Raw genomic sequence first — 24,584 nt, forward strand, 5'->3', positions numbered from 1 at the left:
GTGATACTGTACAAAGTATGCTGATAACAACCCGATAAAAAGGAAAACATTTTAAACTAATGAACCATATGACCTGATCATATGTTATCAGATAGTCTTCCAGCTAGAAAAAGAAATCTCAGAAGTAATCCATTTGCTTCTATACAACATATTTTAGACAATCTTCAACTAAAACTAAAACCACACTTTTTCAACATAAAAAGCTTTCAGCTAAAACATCGTGAGGTGTACTTAAAATCTAAAAGGAACATACAACACAACTTTTTGGGTGCTTAATAAACAGCAATATGCCTCTCTCTAAAAGTCTAAATCAGCTAGAAAAGTAGCACTGCATTTGTAGCCAACAGTGATCATAATTAAGCTAAAGAAAGACATGTTTTTCTTGTCATCTTTATTCAAGTATTTCACAGCAGTTATATTACAAATTACAGTAAATGTTCAAATTCCAGAATTCAAAAATTAAATAATTTATTTCAACTAATGTAAAATGAAGTCAAATGCAAAACATCAATTTAACACAATTCTAAATTAAAACTACAAACCCAAAATAGCCCATAGTTGATGAAGTCTACTTAAACTACAAAGTAGACATACATGACTGAAACCAAATGGGACTCCCAAAGTCTAAGTAACCAGATGTACAGAATACAAAAGATGCAGGTACAAACCCAAATTCAAGCTTACAATGTGATTACAAATAATAATTATAATAACAATGGCATTCAGCTACGGGACCTGACACTGAAGATACCTACTGAATAGCACCATAGCTGAACCAACTTAATCAAAAAATGGAAGAAATTACCCACTCCCTAAAAATAAAATCCAGTAAACCTACAAATACATTGGCTTATGAGAAAAATCAAGTCATGAAACAACATTTAAAAAAAAAAAATCACAGGTGAGATTCAAGCTCAAAAACACAATTAACTCCACAGCCATCAGTTTCAACCCTAGTGCGGTTCCATCATCTTCAAAAAGCTCCCAGGGTCCCCACAGCTGAGCATGAACTATTGCTGAGCTATGCTGTGATACATATTTTACTCATCTGAGAGCAAGGTTTTACATAGGAGCTTACCATTTATAATGCTCACAATAGGAAATAAGAACAGAGGTCAATTTGTACATATTTTTGCCAATGCTATACAGCAAAAATGAAAAACTTACAGAAACGTAAACAAAATTGAGTCCACTTAGATAATTTCACAAGCTGCTTTAAACTATAGAACCACCGGATATCTGTAAAATAAGCAAAACTGGTAAGCGTGTTTTTTTAATTGAGGGGAAGAGGGCCAGAGGAGTTGGTACAATTTCAGCTCATTGTTCTCCCCTTGGCATTAGACTGACTTTCTCTTTAAGACCTAAACTGTTCAAAGTGGTAGTTCCTATACTGAGGTTGCCTCCAATTTCCCCATCTACATTATGGTTAAAAAAACAAACAAACAAAAGCAACTTGATCTTTTGGAAGCATTTTAATGCTGAAAATAAATACATTTCCCTTTTCAAACTCACTGATGGCTAAAATCTTAATTAATTGTACAAATTTAGTAACCTACTAAGAAACGTGTGCGTTTTTTTTTCCTTTCACAAGTGCTGCTGTTACTTGAAAAGAATGCTTCTGAATTAGAATAACTGGAATAAATATTTAAAAAAAAATAGTGCAGCAAGAACCTGAGACTTGCAAAAAACCCTTTTACCAGAAACTTGCTACAAAAAATCTGCTACATCTTATTTCATCAAATCTTTAAATTCTGTAACAATTTCCATCAAAATACAAAATGCTAATGTATTAGACAATAAAATAGTTTGAATCGGTATGATGGTAATAAATACTAAAGAAAGCATGAAAATCCTCCCAATAATCAAATTAGAGGTTTCAAATAACCTCCCCTTTAAAATGGTTCATCGTTAATCGCACTTGCCCACCTTAAAAATACAGTGTGTCTACAGGGGTAGCATCTTGACTTGTATGACTAACTGGATATTACAGAAATTTCACAGACTAGGTACAAAGAAAACATGTGGCATTTAAAAAAAATTAAGCTAGAATTAGAAGGCGTTAGATGTAAATGTAAATGCAAAGAAGCACTTTGGATTACTGCAGTAGGCTATGGCCAAAGTATGCTTTCTGCACACTACAAAGAGCCAGAGACAAGGAGACAAGTACCTTAGCTTCAGGATGTAAACAGTGGCAAAGTGATTACAGGACTCTGTAAACACCGTTGGTAACTAAAATACAAAAAGCTGAGGTAGCTCAGAATCTCTGCAGTAGTCCAAGACCATTTGCCCTAATTAAAACCCAAACTACATGTGTTGCATATATTGGAAAGACACACCTGCAGCTAACGGCTACAATGAATGAAGATACCAAGCCAACTCGTTGGCAAAATTTTCTTTTTGTTTAAAAATCATCTGATAAAAAAAAGTCACTGCATCCTTTGCCTCGTTGCAACTGCCTAGATTGTGTCTCCAAATTTGTAGAAAGTTTTTGTAAAACTAGTAACCCATAATTAATTTCAGATACACACAATTCACAGAAATCACTCAACAAGATTCAAAATGGTTTCCAATCAAAAAGAAGAGTTGTGAAGGTAAGCTTAGGAGATGGGATTTAAACATTAATACTGTTATTCAAGGACCATACCAGAGCTCGTTTGCAATTAAGCATACAGAAAATGAATTTTATGGAGCTTCTGATTAATTCCTCTCTTTTCTGTCCATTTGGCAAGTCCTGGCTTTAAAGCAAAATAACAATTTACTACATATGAAAATCATTTCTCTCTGGGAACTCAAACATGAGTAACTATTAAATTGCCACTGACAGAAGAAAAAATGGCCACTATCTATTTATTTTCTAGTCATCATTGTTAGCAATACCAAAACGTGTGGAGTTTTGTTTTTTGTTTTTTTTGTGTGTGTGGACTGTGTATTATTCATTGTTGTTATTACATGTTTCTTAAACCAAAACAGACCTTACAAGAAAACTTACCATTTTAGTATATTATGTGGCTTACTGGGTGTCTTGATTGAGCTTTAAGACAGGCATTTCATACCCAAACACTGGTTGTCTCTCAATGACATAGAGTATCAAAACTTATTTTCAAGGTTGTGATCAAAGAAAGATTTCTAATTTATTTGCTTCAAACAGCCCATCCTTTTAGCCTTATCTTCCTCAAATGAATAAAAAGGCACGTTAAAGGCAGTTCTAAAGAGCCTGACCTAATTTCATCCAGTTTCTTCAGCTTCCCACCAGAACAGACCATAGCCAACTCTAAAACAGGTTTCAGTCCATTACCCAGATGGGGGAAAAATATGATTAAAGGGGTAAAATGGAGGAAAAAAAAAAAAAAAGTTGCCCACTGTTTAAACAATTCAACACAGTTAGAACTGCCCCCATCCAGTTTCCTCCTGTTTGCTGGTCTGCTCCCTAAGAGAGGAGTCTCCAAAAGAGAGTGCACAAAAAGAGGAGCAGAAGCGAGAGCAGTTTCTGTAGCACCAAAATCTCCAAGCTGTGGGGTTGTATTTTTTATTTGTGGAAAATACAACATGTTTCTGAAGTTCTGTTTGGTTCTTGTAGGCTGGTTGGTTTCAGGTACCTGAGACAATAGCACCAAATTCAACAGAGAGAAAGAATGAGTGAGAGAGCACTTTACACCAAGGCTCTGCACATAATTGGTGCAATTTGAAATTGAATGGCTCAGAAGACTGCTCTGTGAGGAGCAGATTGGAGAGGATAAACCACTCATATCTTGAAAAGTTCATAGGAATGTCTCAAACATATGAACTGTTCTTTCCATCTCCTATAAAAGGAAAAAAAATGCATGTTATCTATTAAGGGAAAGATAAAAGTGTTCCTCATTATGGAAGAATTCACTTTAAATTTTTAGGGAATGAATTTGAGATACAGGTTAAACTTTGAATATTTTCCTGATTATAATACCATAGGTAATTAAGACTATCTCCCCTAGATACTTCCAAGTACCTCTTATTTTATATGTAGGCAAATAAGGATGATGATGATGATGGTCACACTCAACGAATAACTAACTTATTATGCCAGTAATATCAGTATGAGGTATGATATGAGTAATATGAATATAAGGATGATGATAGCAACACTTAATGAGTAAGTTATTATGCCAGATATTTACTAAGAGATTTCTATATATAAAATACATAAATATAAGTAAATATTTGTATTTATATGTATGCATATATATATATAATTTATATATATAGTTTTAACTCCCATAACATTGAAGATTGAACAAAGGTATTACTATCAGGCCCATTTTACAGAGAAAAAAACTGAGGCACAGAGGGAATAAATAATTTGACAGCTAACAGGTGACAATCAGGATTTGAATACAGGCAGCCTCACTCCAGAGACTGAGCCCTTCCTTCCTCATTATATTTCACTAACTCCCAAAGTAAAATGAACGCATTCAGTATAGAGAAACTTATGCCAAAAAGCAGAATGCATTGTGTTCCCACTTCTATTCACTCCAACTAGAGCTGAAAAGACAGGATTTAAAAAGAGCCAGAATGAGTGGCTTCCATCACTACCACCATGAAAGCCACTCACTGCTGATTCTGTTATCAATCCCTTCCCTCCCTAAACTAGGCCTCTAGATTATTAGGATTCCACACTGAGATGTTTCATTGGTGAGGAGTATTTAATGCATTCAAGCTAATAAAACTGCAACCATATGAACAAAGAAGTTCTAGAATTTAAAAAAAAATGTGAACAACTCTACGCTGCACATTTTATTCAGGTGGGCAAATGTCAAATACATCTAAGACACTTGCACTTTTTCCTTCCCTTTAAACAGCTCCAAAGAAATTCTATTCTACATCTCTGCAAAACTAATAGGCTGTATTAACAGATCATCATCTGATCAACAAGTTCTTCCATGTGGTCAACAAAAATCACTCCTGCTAAATGTTTTATCATATATTGCCAAATAAGAAAATTACACATGAAAAATAACTATACCCTTTACATATAAATCTTTAATATACTAAAAATATTCCCAGAGACTTTGTCTTACTCATTTTTTGCATTCCAAACACCCAGCACAGCATCTGGCACTGCAGGTACTCAATAAACATTTAATAGATAGACCACCAGATAAACAAACTAACAGGCAAATCAACAAAGAGAGTTGAATTAAGTCATTTAGCCATTTTGCGGGTAGATGAGTGATTACATTTGCTCAGATGACCTGAGAAGGCAGAAGTGTAGTTTAATGATGGAAATTATATAAACAAAGATATAAGCTCATATTTATACAGGAAGAAGTTCCCTTGGTTCAGAGTTGTCTAGAAAGGGAATGTCTCATCTCTAAAAGTATCTAAGCAAAAGGATAGTCACTCCTTCATATGGCTAATTTATAGGACTAGATTTGACTAAAATAAGATGACTTTTGAGTTATCTTCCAACCATTAATGGCAAATAGGTCTCACTGCCCATGCCAACGCCTTTATATCGGCAGTGGCTACCTAGGAAGCAGTGATAAGGAGTGTGGGGCCATGACCACATCCAACAAGCCCAAGTGACAGGCTCAATTGGCACGTCAGTTATAAGCAAGTAGGGAGAGAATTGTGACATACTATTTCTGCATATTTACCACCCTAGAATCATGGATTTCTGTGTTTTGACAAAAAAAAAGGAACCCCAGATTACTTCTTTCCAGAGTCACAATGGTACAGAAAGGCTTTATTCTTCAAACTGTAACTCTTAATGATTCGTCTCAAATCTTCAAAACATTCTTCAGTTACTTGGTAAAAGACATAGATGTAGGCAAAACAACATTTTTTCTCTTTTCTTTGGAACAAGTAAAATCAAATGTTTGTTTATTCTACAGATAAACTAAACACTTACCTCTACAAGTTGTGATTTGTCATAATCTTTACGATGACGGTAGATACACTGACTAAGAAGAGAATATAATCTCTCAAGCTGATCAACTGCCAGATTGTTGCTTTTATCCACCAACAAATCAAGCAATTTCTAAGAAAAAACAGAAGAGAATAAAATGTAATTTGATTTCACTGGTCAAACTGAAATTGTATATTCAAATGGCTAGTCAATAGACACCATAAAGCTAGGATGTAAAAGATTTGAGGGCTTAAAATTATTCCCTTAGAATATCTTGGACTATTCCCATATCTTTCAACTCCTTAAAATACACATTACTCTTTTTTACTAGGAGCTCTGAGGCATTTATATTTCAGGGTTAAAGCAGTTTTACTCAACTGCCTACAAATACATTCAAATCTCCATCCATTCATTTAAAACTGACTGGGAATAGCTAAGCTTACCTTCAATCTCTCACGATCAACTATAAGAGGAGGCACAGGCTCAGATGGCTCTTCTGGAACCAGTTCCAGGCTTGTCGTTTTTGCCTGCTCTAAAATTAATTTACGGTATTTCTTTACTTTAGAAGCACCTATAATTGAGACAAAAAAATACACTGCAGCAAGTAAAAGTTAAGAAAAACCAGTCTTGTGCAGTTATAAATTCTTTTACCTACCACACAAATCCCTTTTGGAATGAGGAAGGGTGTATTCTTAAGTGATTTTTTTTAAAGCAACCCAATGTGGTAGATTTTTTATTGGTACGACTAAGTAACCCAAATTAAAGAAAACTAAGCTGCAACTTAAAAAGCCAAGTCATACTAGAGTATCACCTAATAAGCATATCCACTAAAAGGAAGATAAAAGCAATCTTCACCTCTAAGCACTGACTTAACAAACAGCCTTCTCTCTGACAGCTATCATTTTACAACTGGGAGCTTTCAGAACCACAAGAAGGGAAGCAACCTAGAAAAGCAGATACTAACAAAAGTGGGGCCCACCTGTCTACACATTTGCCTCCCAACCTAAAATATTCCCTTCAGCATTGCCTGAAATTTCTTACCTGTTACACTGCCTAAAATTCTATTAGAAATTGATCCAGAGTTTAACATTTTTTTCTTAAAAATATAAACCCATTAAAAGTGTAATAGGGCTGGTGTTCTTTCCTACCTTAGAGTAAATTAGTACAATCTAATTACTTTCCTCCTCACATTTTGCTGAGACCAGCCACACTAAACAAACAGAAATTTTATGGTGGCTAAGCATAATTTCACGAACCCAGGCACTCTGAGGGGTACAAAGGGTGGGTAGACCATGGAGCCCTGTGCTCCCCTAAGTAGGACTACTCTTAAGAGGAGGGTGAGTGAGGGGAAGGAACACAAAGACAAACTTGGACTGTTTCAGAATTTCATACAGGATGTGGCCATGTCAGGGACACTAAGGAGAACATATTTATTAAGTGTCTCAATGCAGGGACCCGCCTCCATCCTACATCAGCCCTCTTATTTCTTATTCCCAAGTCTTTAAACTCATCCTTCTTCTCAATGCCTGCTTTATAAAACAAACAGCAAAAGAACCAAAGTATTGCCTTCAAAAACATGTATCATGATATATCAGAGAAATTTTATATTTCAGGCTGCTTTTAATGTGAAAGACTTCATAGTTCAATTACCATATGCTAGGAGCTTAGTTAAAATCATATTGATCCTCATTACTACATCCATGGACTTCTAGAGGCCTGAAAACTCAGATTAGGATACTGTCCTGATAATTCCAAATGAAAGCTTCAGGTCAAACTTTTACACAACAACTATCTTTACAGTGTTTAGATCACCAACTGAACACAATGTTAATTTAAGCCTTTTTCAGCACGCTTATGGAAATCTCATAGAAATCAGCATTAAAATAGACTCCTCTATCCCCACCCATTCGGCCTCATACCAGATTCCTTCTCCACTTTTCCCATGCTGTTATATTCATTACTTAACCCTAGCTTTAACATATTTTTAAAGTTCTGTCTATCTGATAGCCCAGAATGAATACTGCTCTGAAAACTATTTTAGTATTAAATATTGAAGAATAAGATAAATGTTTAACAGGTAGCATTTAAGAACAGTAAATTTCTCTTTATCCATAAAGGAATTCTTAGACTTTGAATAATATTTTCCTGCTTCCTAACTCTGCTAAAGGACTTAAAATATTGGCAGAAAAAAAAAAAACTTTTCCCACATAGCCCAAATCCCAGGCTGAAGCTGGGTACTCCACTCCACACAATTTAGAGAAAATAATATAATTTCAGGATGGCCTCCTATAAGAGTACCTATCCAGGAAGGAAATGTATATTGAGCAGGGTAGATATCAACTCATCCCAGACCCTGCTATGAGCTAAAGAATAATGATAAACAAAGACAGACTGGAAACCCTTAACTCCCTCTTTCTGCTGCTTCTTAAATGAATCATGTAGCCATAAGAAGTCAGAAGCTGGGAGAGTACTCTGATTCCCTGACAACAAGGTAAACTTGACAATGATCACTCTGCTTCTTTCCTCCACTATTGGACTTACAAAGCAATGAAGGCTTTTAGACTGAACAGCCCTTGGATTCAACTAATAATGACTGCCTGGAATGAATATACCTTAGTATGTGCCAGTTACCATGAGAGGCAATTAAAATACACGATTTATTTAATCCCTGCAACAACACCATTCTGAAGTTGAATTTCCTAGATGAATAAATAGGCTTGGAGAGTGTAAATAATGAGCTCAAAGTCACATGATTATAATGAACAAGAGTGGTAATTTAATCTAGGTCTATATTACTCTTCCGAATATATCATACTGCTATTATCACCAAGTCTTCTCTGCCCACACCCAGCCCATGACAATAATTCTTCTTGGAATTCCATCTTCTTAACACCTGTGGATTTACTCAGCTTTCAGTCATAAATCCCTGAGGCTAGGGGTGATAATCAGGCAGGAGGCAGAAGAGTAAGCGGCCAGTAAAGCAATGCACTCGAAATGATACACCCTCTGAAACTTACAGCAAAATTTGGTGCATGCCTCTGTGTGTGTGTGTGCGCTTTTCTAGAGAACAGGATGAAAACTTTAACAGATCCTCAGAGGGGTATAATTATTCACCAACTATTACTACTGGGAACCAGATAAAATACGCAACGAATTAACTCTGGAGTTTAAACCTTCAGAAGATTTTTCAAATATTAGCTCTACCTTCTTTATCCAGTTCTGCATCTTTAACCTCCACATCAGGGCCAGGTTCTAACTTCTCATTATTGCTACATTCCAGTGCCTCTAGTTTCTCAAGATCATCTCCATGATTTTCAATCGAAGTTTCTGGTTTTTCTTTTGACTGGTCCTCCAGAAGAATCTTCTGTTCAGAACTACATTTATCTCCACTATCACAGAAAGAAATTACTTCAAGCTTGCCATTCTGACATTCCAGAACTGGTATTCCTTCGAAACTGTCAGTGGAAGCCTCACCATTTAGACAATTTCCTTTAAGGAAAGTCTCTTTCCTGGAGGTCTGCTCTGGGTTTAAGGAACTGCTGCTGTTGACCAGTAGAGATTCATTTGAACTTTCCTCCTCGGTAGATGCAAAGTTCTCTTTTGTGCCTGCTCCATTGTTAAGCCTCTGCCCCTGGTCCATGTCCATGATGTCACAGGATGATTCGTCATTGGTCATAGATAAGTCTCCAGTCTCTTCTCCATTTTCCTCATGGCAATCAGTGCTTACCTCAAACTCTCCATTCTCTAATAATTTCCTGTCCTCCGTATGGTTCTCATAGTCTGCAAATTTGGTGTCTTCTTCATCTTTTTTTAAATTATTAACTTTCCTTTTCTTAATAATTCCTTTACCCCACTGTGATCTCCGCCTTGATTTTCTCCGAACCCGAACTGTTTTACAAGGAAGGAAAAAAGATATGTAGAACTTGGAATGCAATACCAATTTTACATGTTTATTAAACAGGACTCAAAAGAAAGTAAACCCATGCTGATGTAACACACGAACAAAAACTACTTAGCTCTTGACATTCATGCTGACTAATCCTTGCAACCTAGAAATGGAATGGATATGAAGTCAGGGATGAACTCTGCAGAATAAAACATTTTTTAATGTATTTCCTGTATGAGTTTATTCAGCACTAATCTTTTCTACTATCCTAGATCCTACTTTACTACTGTTCCTAAATTTTCAACATCCAAAAGCCACGCATATAATATACACATTTAAAGAATGACCACATTACCAGGCTGAGAGAAAGTTTGGGCCAAAGCCCTGGATTTCCACCAGGAAGGTGGATGTTTTGCTAGCAAAAGGTAGCTCCTAAATCATGAAAGAAAACAAAGACATGATTCAATATAGCATAACAGAACACTTAAGGGTATCCTCACAAAGAAACCTCTCCTTCCAGAAAAAGGAATCACCCAAAGTTAGGTATGACCATGGATAGATGCCTTATGAAGGTTATTTGGACAATTTGGTGAGCCAACTGTTAATCTCTTCTAGCACAAACAGTTCACCCAGCAGCATCAATTTCTTGCAAAGTTATTTGAGAATATGTAGGAAAACTAAGCCCTCTGCTATCAAGGCAACGAGAACAACATAAACAAAACACTAAAAATAAATACTTGGTCCCTTATGCGAAAAGGGAGGCCTACAAAAGTTGTAAGGACTATACTCTTAGATGCTAGAAACTACCATGAGCTTTATGAGTAGGCAGCGAGGGCCTCTAGGTATTAATGGACCCTGGAATTTTTAATTTCTCACATATGTATCAAATTGAGGTAGATGGTTAAGCAAGTCTACCTCATTGTCCCTTAAATAAACAAAAAGTTAACTTTTATTTTATAATTTGGGACACTTGCATAATACAGTTAAGTGTTCTTCAGAACACTTAAATACAAAAATTATTAAAGCAAACCACTTATGCTAGAGCTGAATCACTTCTGGTATCTAACCCCAAATTCTAAATACTAGTTTGTTGAAAGTATCAGAGAATAAAAATATTCATTTTTTCTGTGGTTATGAACGTAATAATTTTAACTTAAAAAAAGACAATATATATGTTTAATACATCAAAGCTGAAAAGCTTCCTGGGCAAAGATATTTTTTAAAGAAAATATAAATATGAAATCACTAACTGTAGCCTGTTTAATCTGTAGTTTAAAAATTGCTTTATAGAGACAGAAAGGAATATGGTCTTTTAATGACAACCCTTGTTTCTTATATTCACACTGCTTAATATGAATTTAGAATCTATCAACAGTGTATAGTGTATTTACATACTTATTTAGTCCTTTCATCTTTAATTCCTGCTGCATCTCTGTAAATTCACAAGAAATAGATAAATTTAGTTATAAATATTACTCTTCTTTCTTACCTAAGAATATATCTTCCAAAGGTTTCTGAAATCATCTCCAAAATTCAAGTTATTTAGTCATTTGGCTCAACATGTATTTTTCCTTCAAAACTGTAATCCTGTTAGCACTAACTCTTCATTCTTTTCCCCTATTAATTTCTATTTATATAATTTAAAGTTACAGGGTAATTAGCATGGAGAAGAAAATTTCTGTATTAATCTACTGTTAAAATCTGGTACACAGGCTCAGGTGATGGGCATTTGTAAACATCCCATTAGCTATAAGAAAAACTAATCTAGTCCATATGAAAAATAAAAAGCATTCAGCTTGCTCTGACTCTGAAAGTTAGCGCTATTAGGCTTTTACTACCTGACAGGCCATTCCTGACACCATAACCTCTCTTATTCTCCAACCACGTAACTGAAAGTACAATAGGTTCCCTTTTTCTTTCCTAAGCCATGAAACTAGAACAAAATGAAGCTGAACTCTGCTCAATCAAGAGTCACCTCAACTACCTGACATGTAGTACATAAGCAAAGGCTGGGAACCCTGCTGAAGCAAGTTACTCCAGGACAGACCCGGCTAATATGGTAAGAGAAAATGTTCTTAATCTTTGGGAAGTAGGACTGGAGGTATTTTTCTCTTCCTTATATAATTATTTCTAATGGTTGGTATAATTTTGGCAAAATAAGAGAAACAGATCATATTAGCTCCACAAGAAGAGATTTTTGTTTTAGTCACTGATGTATCTTCACAGTACCTGGCATGTGGCAAGAGTATATATTAGTATTTGTGGACCTAATGCTTAATATACCATTTCCAGCTAGGCACGGTGGCTCACGCCTGTACTTCCAGCGCTTTGGGAGGCTGAGGCAGGCAGATCACCTGAAGTCAGGAGTTCGAAACCTGCCTGACCAACATGGTAAAATCCCATCTCTACTAAAAATACAAAAAATGAGCCAGGCGTGGTGGTGGGCGCCTGTAGTCCCAGTCGCTTGGGAAGCTCAGGTGGGAGAATTGCTTGAACCCAAGGAGGCAGAGGTTGCAGTGAGCCAAGATTGAGCCACTGCACTCCAGCCTGGGCAACAGAGAGAGACTCTGTCTCAAGAAAAAATAAATAAATAAATAAATAAATTAATACACACACACACACACACACACACACACACCCCACTTCCTTCATCGGGGTGCTCTGTGTGAAAAGTCCATTAGAGACACGATCTTTAGAGTCAATTTTTATAGCGTCACTGAGTTTGTTTCCAAAACTAAGGCCTTAGGAAAGCAACTATGCCTTAGGGACATTCAGATTTCTTATTTAAGTTAATGTAAAACAGAAAAATTACGGGTCGCATATGCCATCTACTGGTAAGAGAAAACAAAACTCATATTTGTAGATTCAAAAAGTTTTAAAAATATTTAAAGGCACTTAAAACTTCTTAAAGTGAATATTCAATGCATTTTCATTCATAAATATTTGTAGCAGATGCACAGAATGTAAAGAATTTCAAAGTTTAAATTAGAGTACTACGTTACACAATCCAACTGATGATCTGAAATACAACTACGCCAAATAGGCTTAATCAGTTTCAAGACATCGTTAAGTCCTTTCTCAAACTTTCTCATATACAAATGCCACTTACCAAAAGGGGGCAAGCTTTAAAAAGGTGGGTATAGTTTATTCATTCAAATTCAATGCCACTGGTGAAAGAACATATTATAGCTAGCTTTACTGACAGAGTAGTTCAGGTTGAGTATCCAAAATCCAATACTTTTTGAGCACTGACATGTCGTTCAAAGTAACTGCTCATTGGAGCATTTCAGATATCTGATTTTTGGATTAGGGATGCTGAACCAGTAAGTACAATGCAAATATTCCAAAATCCAAAAAAAAAAAACAAAATCCAAAACACTTCTGGGTCCCAAGCATTTTGGATAAGGGATACTTAACCTGGATTATCATCTTTATACCAGAAAAACAGCATGTATCTTCCAAGGAAGGCTATCTTTAGTGAAACAGAAGGACTCTATTAGAAAGACGCGGTGTTTATTAACATTTGTCTTTTGGAAATGTTATAGATCAACATGAATGAGTACAAAAAATCTCCGAATTTTCCCTTTAACTACATCTCACAAAAACTACAAAGAAAAGAAGGCTGTGCCAATTTTTCAAACTGAACACAAAATAGTCTCTCAGAAAAATCAACTTCCTGTTGCCAGATCAGACACACCCACACGCGGGAGTGTCCATTTCCCACCCTAAAGAGAACATCCTGCATAGTGCACAAGGAGTGGAGGATAAGGACAGGGACGGATAAAAATTCTACCGGCTCCACATGGCTATCCAAAAACCAAAGTTTAAAACCGAAAATATTCAAGCCTAGTTCAATTGTCATAGCAAATAATATTGAAAAGGGATAGAAAACAACAAATAAAGTTAAAGAAATATATTTCTGATTCAGCATTTACTCCACAAGCTCTTCTTCACTTCTGAAAAGAGATTAAAAGAGCTATGGGAAAACAGCAGCACTTTGTTTTGTACCCAATTCCTAACATATCTACATCATTCTCAGTTGTTCTCACTACTGGATAACATGAGCTCAAATACTCACATGCACATTTATTTGCAGAGTTGTGCCACACATCCATTGGATTTCTTTGTTTGTGCCGAAATGCCTCTTCGACTCTAGTTTCTGTCTTCCGAGCTCCAGTACTATGAGGATTTATTTGTTCTGATGTTACTGATAAGCCTGCAAGCGGAAGATAAGCAATACCTCCTTAAATATTCCCAGCTACATAAACCAAAAGGTTTAAAAAAAAAAACCTCAAATACAAAACTGAGTTTTAAAGTCATTAATTATACTTGGGCAGTTTGCAGTTCTAATGAAAGCAGTGTCTTTTATTTTAAGATGGGTAAGAAACTTAGATATAAAATCATAAAAATAAAACAATCTGGCAGGCCATGTTTACACTTAATCCCCAACGGGGCCCTATTTTTATTCATTTTAATTCACAAAGGAGCACATTTTACATTATTATGACTGTGGAACAATAAGATTATATATTATCCAAAAATAATGACCTCTGCCATCTTAGAATGTACAACAGTCTACTGGGCTACTAAACCCCATTCCCGTGAACTATTTCAAAATGCTATTTGCTTCCTGTCACACCACACTGCAGTCAGTTTGGTTGTCCTGCATTATATTCCTAAGACTAATCATTCTATCTTAATTTTCTTCACTAGAGATTTATTTCTTCTATGTGGTCCTTAAGTTGGTTTTTCTCCAGGTTCTCTCTGTAACCACTTTTCTTCTTACTCTAATCTACACGTTCCCCAGTGAAGTATCATTGTGTTCAGGTTCGATTACTATTATATAATAATTCTCAAATCTGTATCTTTAGCCCAAACATCTCTGATCCAGATATACAACTTCTGATCCATATAAACAACTCCTTACTTCACATCTCCAATTGAATTTCCTAAAGATAGATCAAATTAAAGATAACTGGTTTATCTTTCCCTACAAAACAAAACAGTTCATTCTTATATATTCCCTATCTAGATTGGGAGTATTAGTATCTACTAAGCCAGTCAACCAGTAATATGGCAGCCAGTTTTTATTCTTCCTTCACTTCACAGTGCTCTCCATCCCTGCGGCTACATCTCACTTATATTAATCTCTTCTAACTCCCTTCCTACTTCATTAATTAAAACCCTGGACTACTACAACAGGTCTTTGTTCCCCAACAGCTTTACTGAGATACAATTTATATAACATAAAAATTACCTGTTTTAAGCGTACAATAACAGTTTTTAGTAGATGTACAGAACTGTAAAATCACCACAGCAATCCAATTTTAGATAACTGTCCCAGGCAATGACTACTCCACTTTTTGTCTCTATAGACTTGCCTTTTCTAGACATTTTATATAAAAGAAATCATACAATATGTAGTCTTCTGGGTCTGGCTATTTTTACTTAGCATAATGTTTTGGGGTTTTTTTGTTGAGACAACATCTTGCTCTGTCACCCAGGGAGGACTGCAGTGGCATGAACATGGCTCACTGCAGCCTCAACCTTCTGGGCTCAAGCAATCCTCCCAACTCGGCCTTCCAAATGGCTGGGATCACAAGTGTACACCACCACGCCTAGCTAATATTTTTCACTTTTTTGTAGAGATGGTATCTTGCCATGTTGCCCAGGCTGGTCTCAAACTCCTGGGCTCAAGCAATCCTCCAACCTCTGCCACCCAAAATGCTGGGATTACAGGCGTGAGTCACCGTGTTCAGCCAGCATGTTTTTGAAGTTCGTCCATGTTGTACTGTGTAACAGTACTTTGTTCCCTTTTATTACTAAGTAGTACGTGCTTATATGGGTATCCTATGTTTTCTTTACCCATTCACCAGCTAACAGACATCTGGGTTGTTTCCAGTTTGTGGTTATTATAATCAATGCTCCTATGAACATACAAGTGTTTATGTGGACATATATTTTCATTTTTCTTGGGTAGATTCGTAAGAGTAGAATCACTGGGTCATACAGTAAATCCATGTTTAATTTTTTAGAAATTGCCAAACCATTTTCAAATGGGCTCCAACAGATTTTAAACTGATCTCTCATCTTCCTACCCTGGCACACTGAAACCATGTTACTTCTTCCCGCCAAGGCAATTCGACCAATTCATTTCACTGCTTAAAATCCTTCAATAATTTCTACTGCCTGTGGCTATCAAACTTTAGTGTACATAAAAACTCTTGGATAGTTTGTTCAAATAAAGATTTCTTGGCCTTAATATTCTCAGAGAATCTAATTCATAGGTCTAAGCTGAAGTGGGTAATAGGCAGACATTTTTGAAAACACTGATCTACAAGATAAATTACAAGCTCCTTAGCATGGCATTGATTTATTCAAATATTTACCAAAAACCTGTTTTATACCAGACAGGGTTCTAGGGACTGGAGTAGAGATATAAACAAGACATTCAAAGTGCTGATATCCTAAGTAAGGAGGACATGACCAAAAAACAAATAATATAATGCCAAATGCTACCAAAGCCTCTATCAGATTAGGTGGTCAGGGAAGAGCTCTCTAAAAAGGTAGAAGAAAAGTTTCTTCATAATTTTTGTGTCCTGGACCCCGCACCTCTTGAGCCCTATTTCCAGCATTCTGTATTTCTTTAGCAATACCAGTTTAACATACATCAAGCTATTTCACACCTCTGTGCCTTTACATATGCTACTGTTTTCTCTGTGAGCAATACACCTCCTCCTCCTCTGTCACTGCCTCCCTAGTCCATTAGAGAGAACACTTCTAAATTCACTCCTTACTCTGATCAAAATGCTGGGTTCCCTACTGGGAGGTCTCATCTCTGTGCTCTGAACATGCTTCAACCAGTGCATACAACACACTGTACTTGATTGGTTTTACATTTCTCTCTCTCCTACTAAAATGTGAGTTCCTCAAGGACAAGATTATAAACTGAATCGACAAACTACAATTGCTAATTCTGTGTTTCTAATAACAAAATTGCATATAAATTTCACTAGGGTGGGAAAAACAGTATACCTAAACATGTTTTTAAAGTACCAGAAAGTAAACTGATGAAAAATAAAACCTTTTCATATCTAATATCTAAATCCATTTAGAAATCAATTCTTAAAAAAGAGATACTCCTACAAAACAAATTTCACTAAGAAACACTTTATTTCTGTAATATGCACTATCACACTAAAACTTTCACAGTAGGTAAAGCTGTAAAATATCTTTGAGAGTTTACATAACACATTAGTATCAGAAATTAAATAAATACATTAAATACATTACTTTCATAATACCAGCAATCCTAAAGAAACATCGTTCAAGGACTCTTGGCCTGAACAGAGCACACTAGGCTTCAGTACCAAGTTTATTTCTACAACTTACCTCTTTTTATTCTTGCTTCCTTAATTTCCTCACAAAGTTTATTAAATTCTGGATCTAATTCAGCTGCAATGATAGCATGTGCAGTGTCCTTCAGGGTACAAGCCCTGTGCCTAATTATTTTATCTGTTAAAAAAGTTGGTATATATTTATTATAGAAACAAATAAAATAACATTAACAAAGGACATCTTAAAAAGTAAAAGAATACAAACAAAATTATAAAAAGCATTGCTAGGTGAGAAAAAGTTCATTTAAAGTATGGGTAAAAAAATAAATATACTGAGCTACTCAGTCGAGTTAGTAATTCTCTGAAAATTATACTTTAAGAACTTTGAAGGACTAAACCTATTACCATTTCTGAAGCAGTCTGGAGAATTACAAGAAACAGATACATGGTTTCAAATTTCTGAAAACAGAAATATGTGATTTTCAGTAAAAATTTAAAAAGTATTTACAGGATATTTACCAAATGCCCAGCCCCAGAGTCGTCAGAGATTAATATTAGCAATTCAAAAAAATCTTAAATTTCTCCCTAAGTTGACATTGGTCAAAACTATGCTAAAGAATACAATATATCCTAAAGGTGACTTATTTTTTTAAATGTGACAAAAACAGAGAAATACAGAGGCTTTCTAAGCTAAAGGGCACAAGATGGTATATACATTGTAGGTAGATCCAGGAGAAAAGCATAAACATGGTTCCAGGTAAACTATACTTAAAATGATACTAAAAGAGGAGCCTCTGCTTCACACTAATCCAGAAGTTCCCATTCATAAACAATACAATATAAACAGTGCCCCCCTAGACCGGTGCAACTCAGAAATATGAAAAGGCAAGTAATATATCAAGGTAACTAATATTCTAACAGTATCAAGAGCAGGAATCCAGAATTGCAAACAACATTTGCTTTTTCCTCTCTAGTAAAGGCAAACAGTATAGACAAAGTTACAGAGATACTATATAACTTTCTGATTTGAAAGTTATTATGGCTCATTGTGGTAATCTTACAAAACCAAACATGCACCACTCAAAGGCAACCAATGATATATTTACTTCCAACACATTTTCTCTAAACATTCACTCAACAAATGTTGTCGACTGCACCAGGGAAAGCTGGAGGGCGGCCACCCGCAGCAGTGAACAAAACATACATGGTATCAACTTTCAAGGACTTTTTCAGACCACTACAGGAACAAATAATCTCATACATCCAAATTAACACCTCCTCCCTCCAAAAAAGAAAAAACTCAAAAGCAAAACACCCTGAATAAAGCTATGAAGAAAACCTACAGGGTACTGGTGTGGGTTCCAATTTAGATTGAGCGAGTCAGTAAGAAGCCTCTCTAAAGAACAGGCATTTAAACTGACACTTGAAGCACAGACTGGAGTAGCTACTGAAAGAGTAAGGAAAAAAAACAAAAAACAAAAAACTAGTGCAGGTTCAGAAAATACCATGTGAGAAAATTCTGCAGTAAAGAGTTTGGAGATTTCAAGAAACTGAAATGTAGCCAGTGTAGTGTTATGAGTTCTAAATTTCTTTTCAAAGAATCAATATGTCAGTATGTTCAATTCTTTGCCTTCTACTTTTAAACTTAACTTCCTCATAAAGCAACCTTTTTCGGTTACCTGCTCCACCCTGACTCATTCCTATTACCTGCTCTGTCATAACCATTTTTCCCACCAAACCACTTACCTCGTCATTCTCTTTAAATTAGCCAATCGGAATTAGTTTAGCCTGTGTGGTCTAATCCTAGCCAACAGGAGAACAACACAGCAACGGGGGCCACATGCATCAGGAATAATAACCCCTTCCCCTCCCTTGTCCAAGTGGGCGCCCACCATTACTCCATCTGTAAGGGCGCACCCTTCTATAGAAGACCTTGCCTTGATGAGAATTAAAAAGAAAATTTTATATTTGAGTGCTATTTTTTTTTTGCAGTACTGAAACTTTATTTATAACAGAACATAATAAGCAAGAGGCAAAGCGGAACTGATCATATTGAAAGGATTTCAGATTGTATCCTAAGAGCAATGAAAATCATTGAAAAGATCTGCTGTGGCTGTTTTCTGATCACTGGATTGAGGGGAGTCAAGAATAACACCAGGGAGCATAGTCACTAGGCTTTTTTTTAGTGAGAGAGGATGATGACTTGAACTGGGGTAATGGTGGTGGTGGTGGTGAAAGATGAGATTACAGATTTGAAATGTGCTCTCAATGATACAATTTGGTGATAAAGTAGATAAGAGGGTAACATAAATATCAAAGATGATTTCCTAGCTTCTTGCATGAAAAATGAGGAGACGGACATACTATTTATAAAGATGCAAAAACAAACAAATTGAAAAAAAAAAACACCAGAATAGAGAGGAAAGAAGGAAAAGAAGTTAGAGAGTAATTTTAAAGAGTTTAGCTTCAGACATTTCAGTTTGGAGATGCCTAAAAAATATCCCAATGGAGATACCATGTAGGCACATGAATATGTGTCTCAACAATTCTCTTTATGAACAAAAACCACAATGATTTTGTAATCTGCATTATTAACATATTGTACTTCCCTAAGTTTAAAAATAGATCTATTGAAGCATAATAGATATATAGTAAGTTGCTCATACTTAAAGTATACAATTTGACACATTTTTATATCAGTACACATCCATAACATTATCACAACAATAAAGATAATGAATGGGCCAGGGGAGGTGATCATGCCTGTAGTCAAAGCACTCTGGGAGGGAAAGGTAGTAGGATTGCTTAAGCCCAGGAGTTTGAGACCAGTCTGGGCAACATGGCGAGCCACCGTGTCTCCACTCTGACTTATTCCAATTACCTGCTCCACCCTGTACAAAAAGTACAAAAATTATGCAAGCATGGTGGTGCATGCCTGTGGTCCCAGCTACTTGAGAGACTGAAGCAGCAGGATCGCTTGAGCCCAAGGAAGTCGAGGCTGCAGTGAGCCATGTTCACACCACTGCACTCCAGCCTGAGCAACAAAGCAAGATCCTGTCTCAAAAAAAAAAAAAAAAAAAAAAGACAATAAGCATATCTATCATCACCAAAAGTTTCTTGTGACCATTGATTTTCCTCCCTTCACCCTTCCCCACAGCCCTCTATTCCCAAGCAACAAAGGATCTGCTTTCTCTTGCTATAGATCAGTTTATATTTTCTAGAATTATATATACGAGTGGAATCACAAAGAATATTTTTAATCAGGATTCTTTCACTCAGCATATTTAAGCATAAAAATAATTATTTGTCCCTATTTTTGCACGTTATCTGTACTTCGTTATTTGTTAGTGCTGAATACTAATCCATTATATGGGTATAACAGAATTTGTTTATCCATTCACATGCTGGTGGGCATTAGCGATAATTCTGGGTTTTGGCTATTATAAACAAAGTCACTATAAACATTGATGAATAAACCTTTGTATGGAAATATACATGTTAATTTTCCTTGGGTTAATACTAAGGGGTGGAATGGCTAGGTCAAATGATAGGTACAGTTCTTCAGCAACCGCAGGGGATTGGTTCTAGGACCCCGTCTCCCCTTGGATATCAAATCCCCAGATGCTTACATCTCTCATATAAAATGAGGTAGTGGCCGAGCACGGGGGCTCACGCCTGTAATCCCAGCACTTTGGGAGGCCAAGGTGAGTGGATCACGAGGTCAGGAGTTCAAGACCAGCCTGGCCAACTTGGTGAAAGCCCATCTCTACTAAAAATACAAAAAAATTAGCTGGGCGTGGAGGCAGGCGCCTGTAATCCCAGCTACTCAGGAGGCTGAGGCAGATAATTGCTTGAACCCGGGAGGCGGAGGTTGCAGTGAGCCGAGATCACGCCAGTGCACTCCAGCCTGGGTGACAGAGCAAGACAGCGTCTCAAAATAAATAAATAAATAAATAAATAAATAAATTTAAAAAATGAGGTGGTACAGTCAGCCCTTTGTATTCACAGGTTCCGAAGCACACACATGAAGGGACAACTATAATACATATGTTAAACATTCTAAGAAACTTCTAGACTGTTTTCCAAGTCAGCTGTTCCATTTTACATTCCTACCACAGTGCATCATAGTTCCTGTTACTCTACATCCTTGATTACATTTGATATGGTTTTTTCAGTTTTAGACGATTCTTACAAGTGTTTAATGGTGTCTTCACTGTTTTTTTTTTTTTTTTTTTTGAGACAGGGTCTCATTCTGTCGTCCAGGCTGGAGTGCAGTGGCATAATCTCGGCTCACTGCATCCTCTGCCTCCGGAGTAGCTGGGATTACAGGTGTGTGCCACCCCACCCAGCTGATTTTTGTATATTTAGTAGAGACAGGGATTCACCATGTTGGCCAGGCTGGTCTCGAACTCCTGACCTCAGGTGATCCACCCACCTTGGCCTCCCAAAGTGCTAGGATTAAAGGTGAAAGCAACTGCACCCAGCCTCATTGTGGTCTTAATTTGCATTTCACTACAGATTAATGAGGTTGGCCGGGCACAGTAGCTCACACCTGTAATCCCAGCACTTTGGAAGGCCGAGGCGGGCGGGTAACTTGAGGTCAGGAGTTTGAGACCAGCCTGGCCAAAATGGTGAAACCTCATCTCTACTAAAAATACAAAAAAAATAGCTGGGCATGGTGGTGTGTGCCTACAATCTCAGCTACTCGGGAGGCTGAGGCAGCAGAATTGCTTGAACCCAGGAGGCAGAGGTTGCAGTGAACTGAGATCATGCCACTGCACTCCAGCCTGGGTGACAGAGCAACTCTGTCTCCAAAAAATAAACAAATAAACAAATAAGTAAATAAAAAGATTAATGAGGTTGAGTATCTTTTCATGTGTGTATTTGTCTTCCGTATACCTTATTTGGTAAAGTGTCTTCAGCTCTTATGTCCATTATTTAAATTGGGTTATTATTAAATTCTGAGACTTAATATTCTGGCTATAGGTTTTAAGCTCTTATATTTAGGTATGTGATCCATTGTGAGTTAACTTCTGTACACAAAGTCTTTTTTTGCATGCTGATATCCAATTGTTCCAACACTGTCTGTTGAAATGAATTTACTTTCTTCATTGAACTGACCTTATATCTTTGTCAAAGAGCAATTGACCCTCTATGTGTGCATCTATTTCAGGACTCTATGCTATTCCATTGACCTATTTGTCAAACTTCATGCCAATATACACTGTCTAGATTACTGTAACTTTTTAAGTCTTACAATAAGAGAGTATTAAGTCTTCCAGCTGTTTTTATTTTTCAAAGTTGTTTTGACTATTCTAGGTCCTTTTCATCTTCATATGAATTTTAGAATCAGCTTGTCAATTTCTATCAAATGCCTGTTGGAATTCTGATAGGATGGTGTTGAACCTGTGGTTCGATCTGGGGAGAAATTACATTTTCATAATGTTGAGTCTTCCAATCCATAAGCCATGGCATATATCTCCATTTATTTGGGTCTTCTTTAATTTATCTCACCAATATTTTATAGTTTTCAATGTATAAGTCTTACATGCCTTTTGTCAGATTTATCTATATTTCATGTTATTTTTTGATGTTATTTCAATTTCCTGTTTGTTGCTAGGATATAGAAAAACAAGTGTTTTACATGCTGATCCTGTCTCCTGCAACCCTAACTTCACTTATATGTTCTAAAAGCTTCTTTAAGTATTCCATAGGATTTTCTATGTAGACATCATACGTCTACAAACAACAACAGTTTTACTTCTTTCTTTCTGGAAGTAGGGATGCCTTTATTTCTTTTTCTTACCTTACTGCACTGGCTGAAAGCTCCAGTTTAATGTTGACAGAAGTGGTAAGAGCAGACATCCTGGTCATGTTTCTGATCATAGGGAGAAAGTACTTACTCTTTCATCACCAGTATGATGAGAACTGTAGGCTTTTTGTAGACATCATTTATCATTGAACTGAAAAGCGGGGATGGGGGGAATAATTTTGTTCCAGTAAAAAAATTTGACTTACAAAAACAGGCTGTCAGCTTAATGATAGTCTGCTGACCCCTGGTTTAGAGCATTTACTTTTAATGTGATATATGTGATTATTGATATGGTCACTATTTATTTTCTACTTGGCCTATATGTTTTTTGTTCCCTTTTTCCTCTTTTTCTCACTTCTCTTGGAATTACTGTATACCTTTTTATGATTTCATTTTATCTCCTTGTTGGTTTATTAGCTCTAACTCTATTGCGGCCCCTGTGTGAACTTTAAGGAATATTCCCTCTCTTTCTCTGGCCTCAGATAGTTTTCTCACACATATGCACTAACCAGTACTTAGTTAAACACTAGGATAGGACCTCCTGGAGATAGCCACAGTGTTCTCTCTGTGCAGCTTTCTTCTTTCTGGTAATCTGCCCTGCAAACACAAACCACTGTGGCCTCTTCAGATTCCAGGTCTGGCTCCTCAATTCAGAGGACCTCCAGAATACACCTGGGCTGCTCCTCCTGGGGCTGGTGTCTGGAAATCGTCTCCAGGCAACCACACTACTCCTCTTATTTGTTTCTATCTTTTGGGAATCACTGTCCTGTGTTGCCTGGTGTCCAATGCCTTCCAAACAGTTTTTCTTTAAATATATTTTGTTCTTTTTTTTTTCCATTGTTTCATGTGAGGGGGTAAACAAATCGAGTCCCTTTTACTCCATCTTGGCCAGAAGAAGAAAAGAAGAAGTCTCCTGGTGTCTTTTAAATACTCTTTGAAAACCAAACTTTAATAGTTGTGCAACAATCCAAAGTAGGATGTGCCTTAATTTTTCAAAAGTATTGTTCTCTTTGGGGAAGCTTTAAGTTGCTTCTAATTTTAGCTACTATAAACAAAAAACTACAATGAACATCAACATCCTTAGAAGTAGCTATACTTTCAAGTTGACAATACAATGTTTGTAGCCTATGCAATACCACAACTTTCCACCACTGGCTTTCTACCTCGGCTTGAAAAGAAACTAAAAAAAAGGTAAGATTAAATCTAAAGGCATGGATCTGGCATATTATCTCTAAAATAACTCAATGATTGGTCTTTCTGCTTTTTATAAAGTGTATCTTCTATCCCAGCACTACCCTAAATTAAGCAAGAAAAAAGAATAAATGAAGAAAAAAAATTCCATAAAAATTTCCCACTAGTATGGAAGACAAGGAATATATTCTTTTAAAAAAATCTGCATTTGAGAGGGAACATTGCTTTTTTAGGGGGATGGGGGTGGGGGGACAAGGTCTCACTCTGTCACCCAAGCTAGAATGCAGTGGCATGATCATGTCTTATAGCAGCGTCAACCTCCTGGCCTCAAACAGTCCTCTCTGCCTCAGTGCCCGGAGCAGCTATTAATGGGACCACAAGCATGCGCCACCACGCCTGCCTAATTTTTGTATTTTTTGTAGAGATGGTGTCTTGCCATGTTGCCCAGGTCTCACACTGGTCTCACATTCCTGGGCT

The 24,584-nt window shown here is 36.5% G+C and overlaps 1 protein-coding gene across 5 annotated transcripts in view; it reads right to left on the minus strand.

Annotated features, from left to right (window-relative positions):
• Positions 1-24,584, minus strand: part of ATAD2B (ATPase family AAA domain containing 2B) — a 234,062-nt gene that overhangs the window by 55,506 nt on the left and 153,972 nt on the right. For 3 of the 5 annotated variants that reach the window (XM_058426974.1, XM_032172348.3, XM_032172347.3), the window contains 6 exons: positions 17,160-17,282; positions 13,846-13,983; positions 9,086-9,769; positions 6,325-6,452; positions 5,885-6,013; positions 375-3,800 (listed from right to left, as the gene is read on the minus strand). In XM_058426974.1, coding sequence (XP_058282957.1) covers positions 3,759-3,800; positions 5,885-6,013; positions 6,325-6,452; positions 9,086-9,769; positions 13,846-13,983; positions 17,160-17,282 — 1,244 coding nt within the window. In that variant the 3' untranslated portion in view covers positions 375-3,758. Of the gene's footprint in view, positions 1-374; positions 3,801-5,884; positions 6,014-6,324; positions 6,453-9,085; positions 9,770-13,845; positions 13,984-17,159; positions 17,283-24,584 lie in introns of those variants that run through there. The other 2 variants (XR_009209482.1, XM_058426973.1) reach the window with 1 other exon arrangement.

The sequence above is a fragment of the Hylobates moloch genome, unplaced genomic scaffold (assembly GCF_009828535.3).
Source record: "Hylobates moloch isolate HMO894 unplaced genomic scaffold, HMol_V3 SCAFFOLD_13, whole genome shotgun sequence".
NCBI lineage: Eukaryota > Metazoa > Chordata > Mammalia > Primates > Hylobatidae > Hylobates > Hylobates moloch.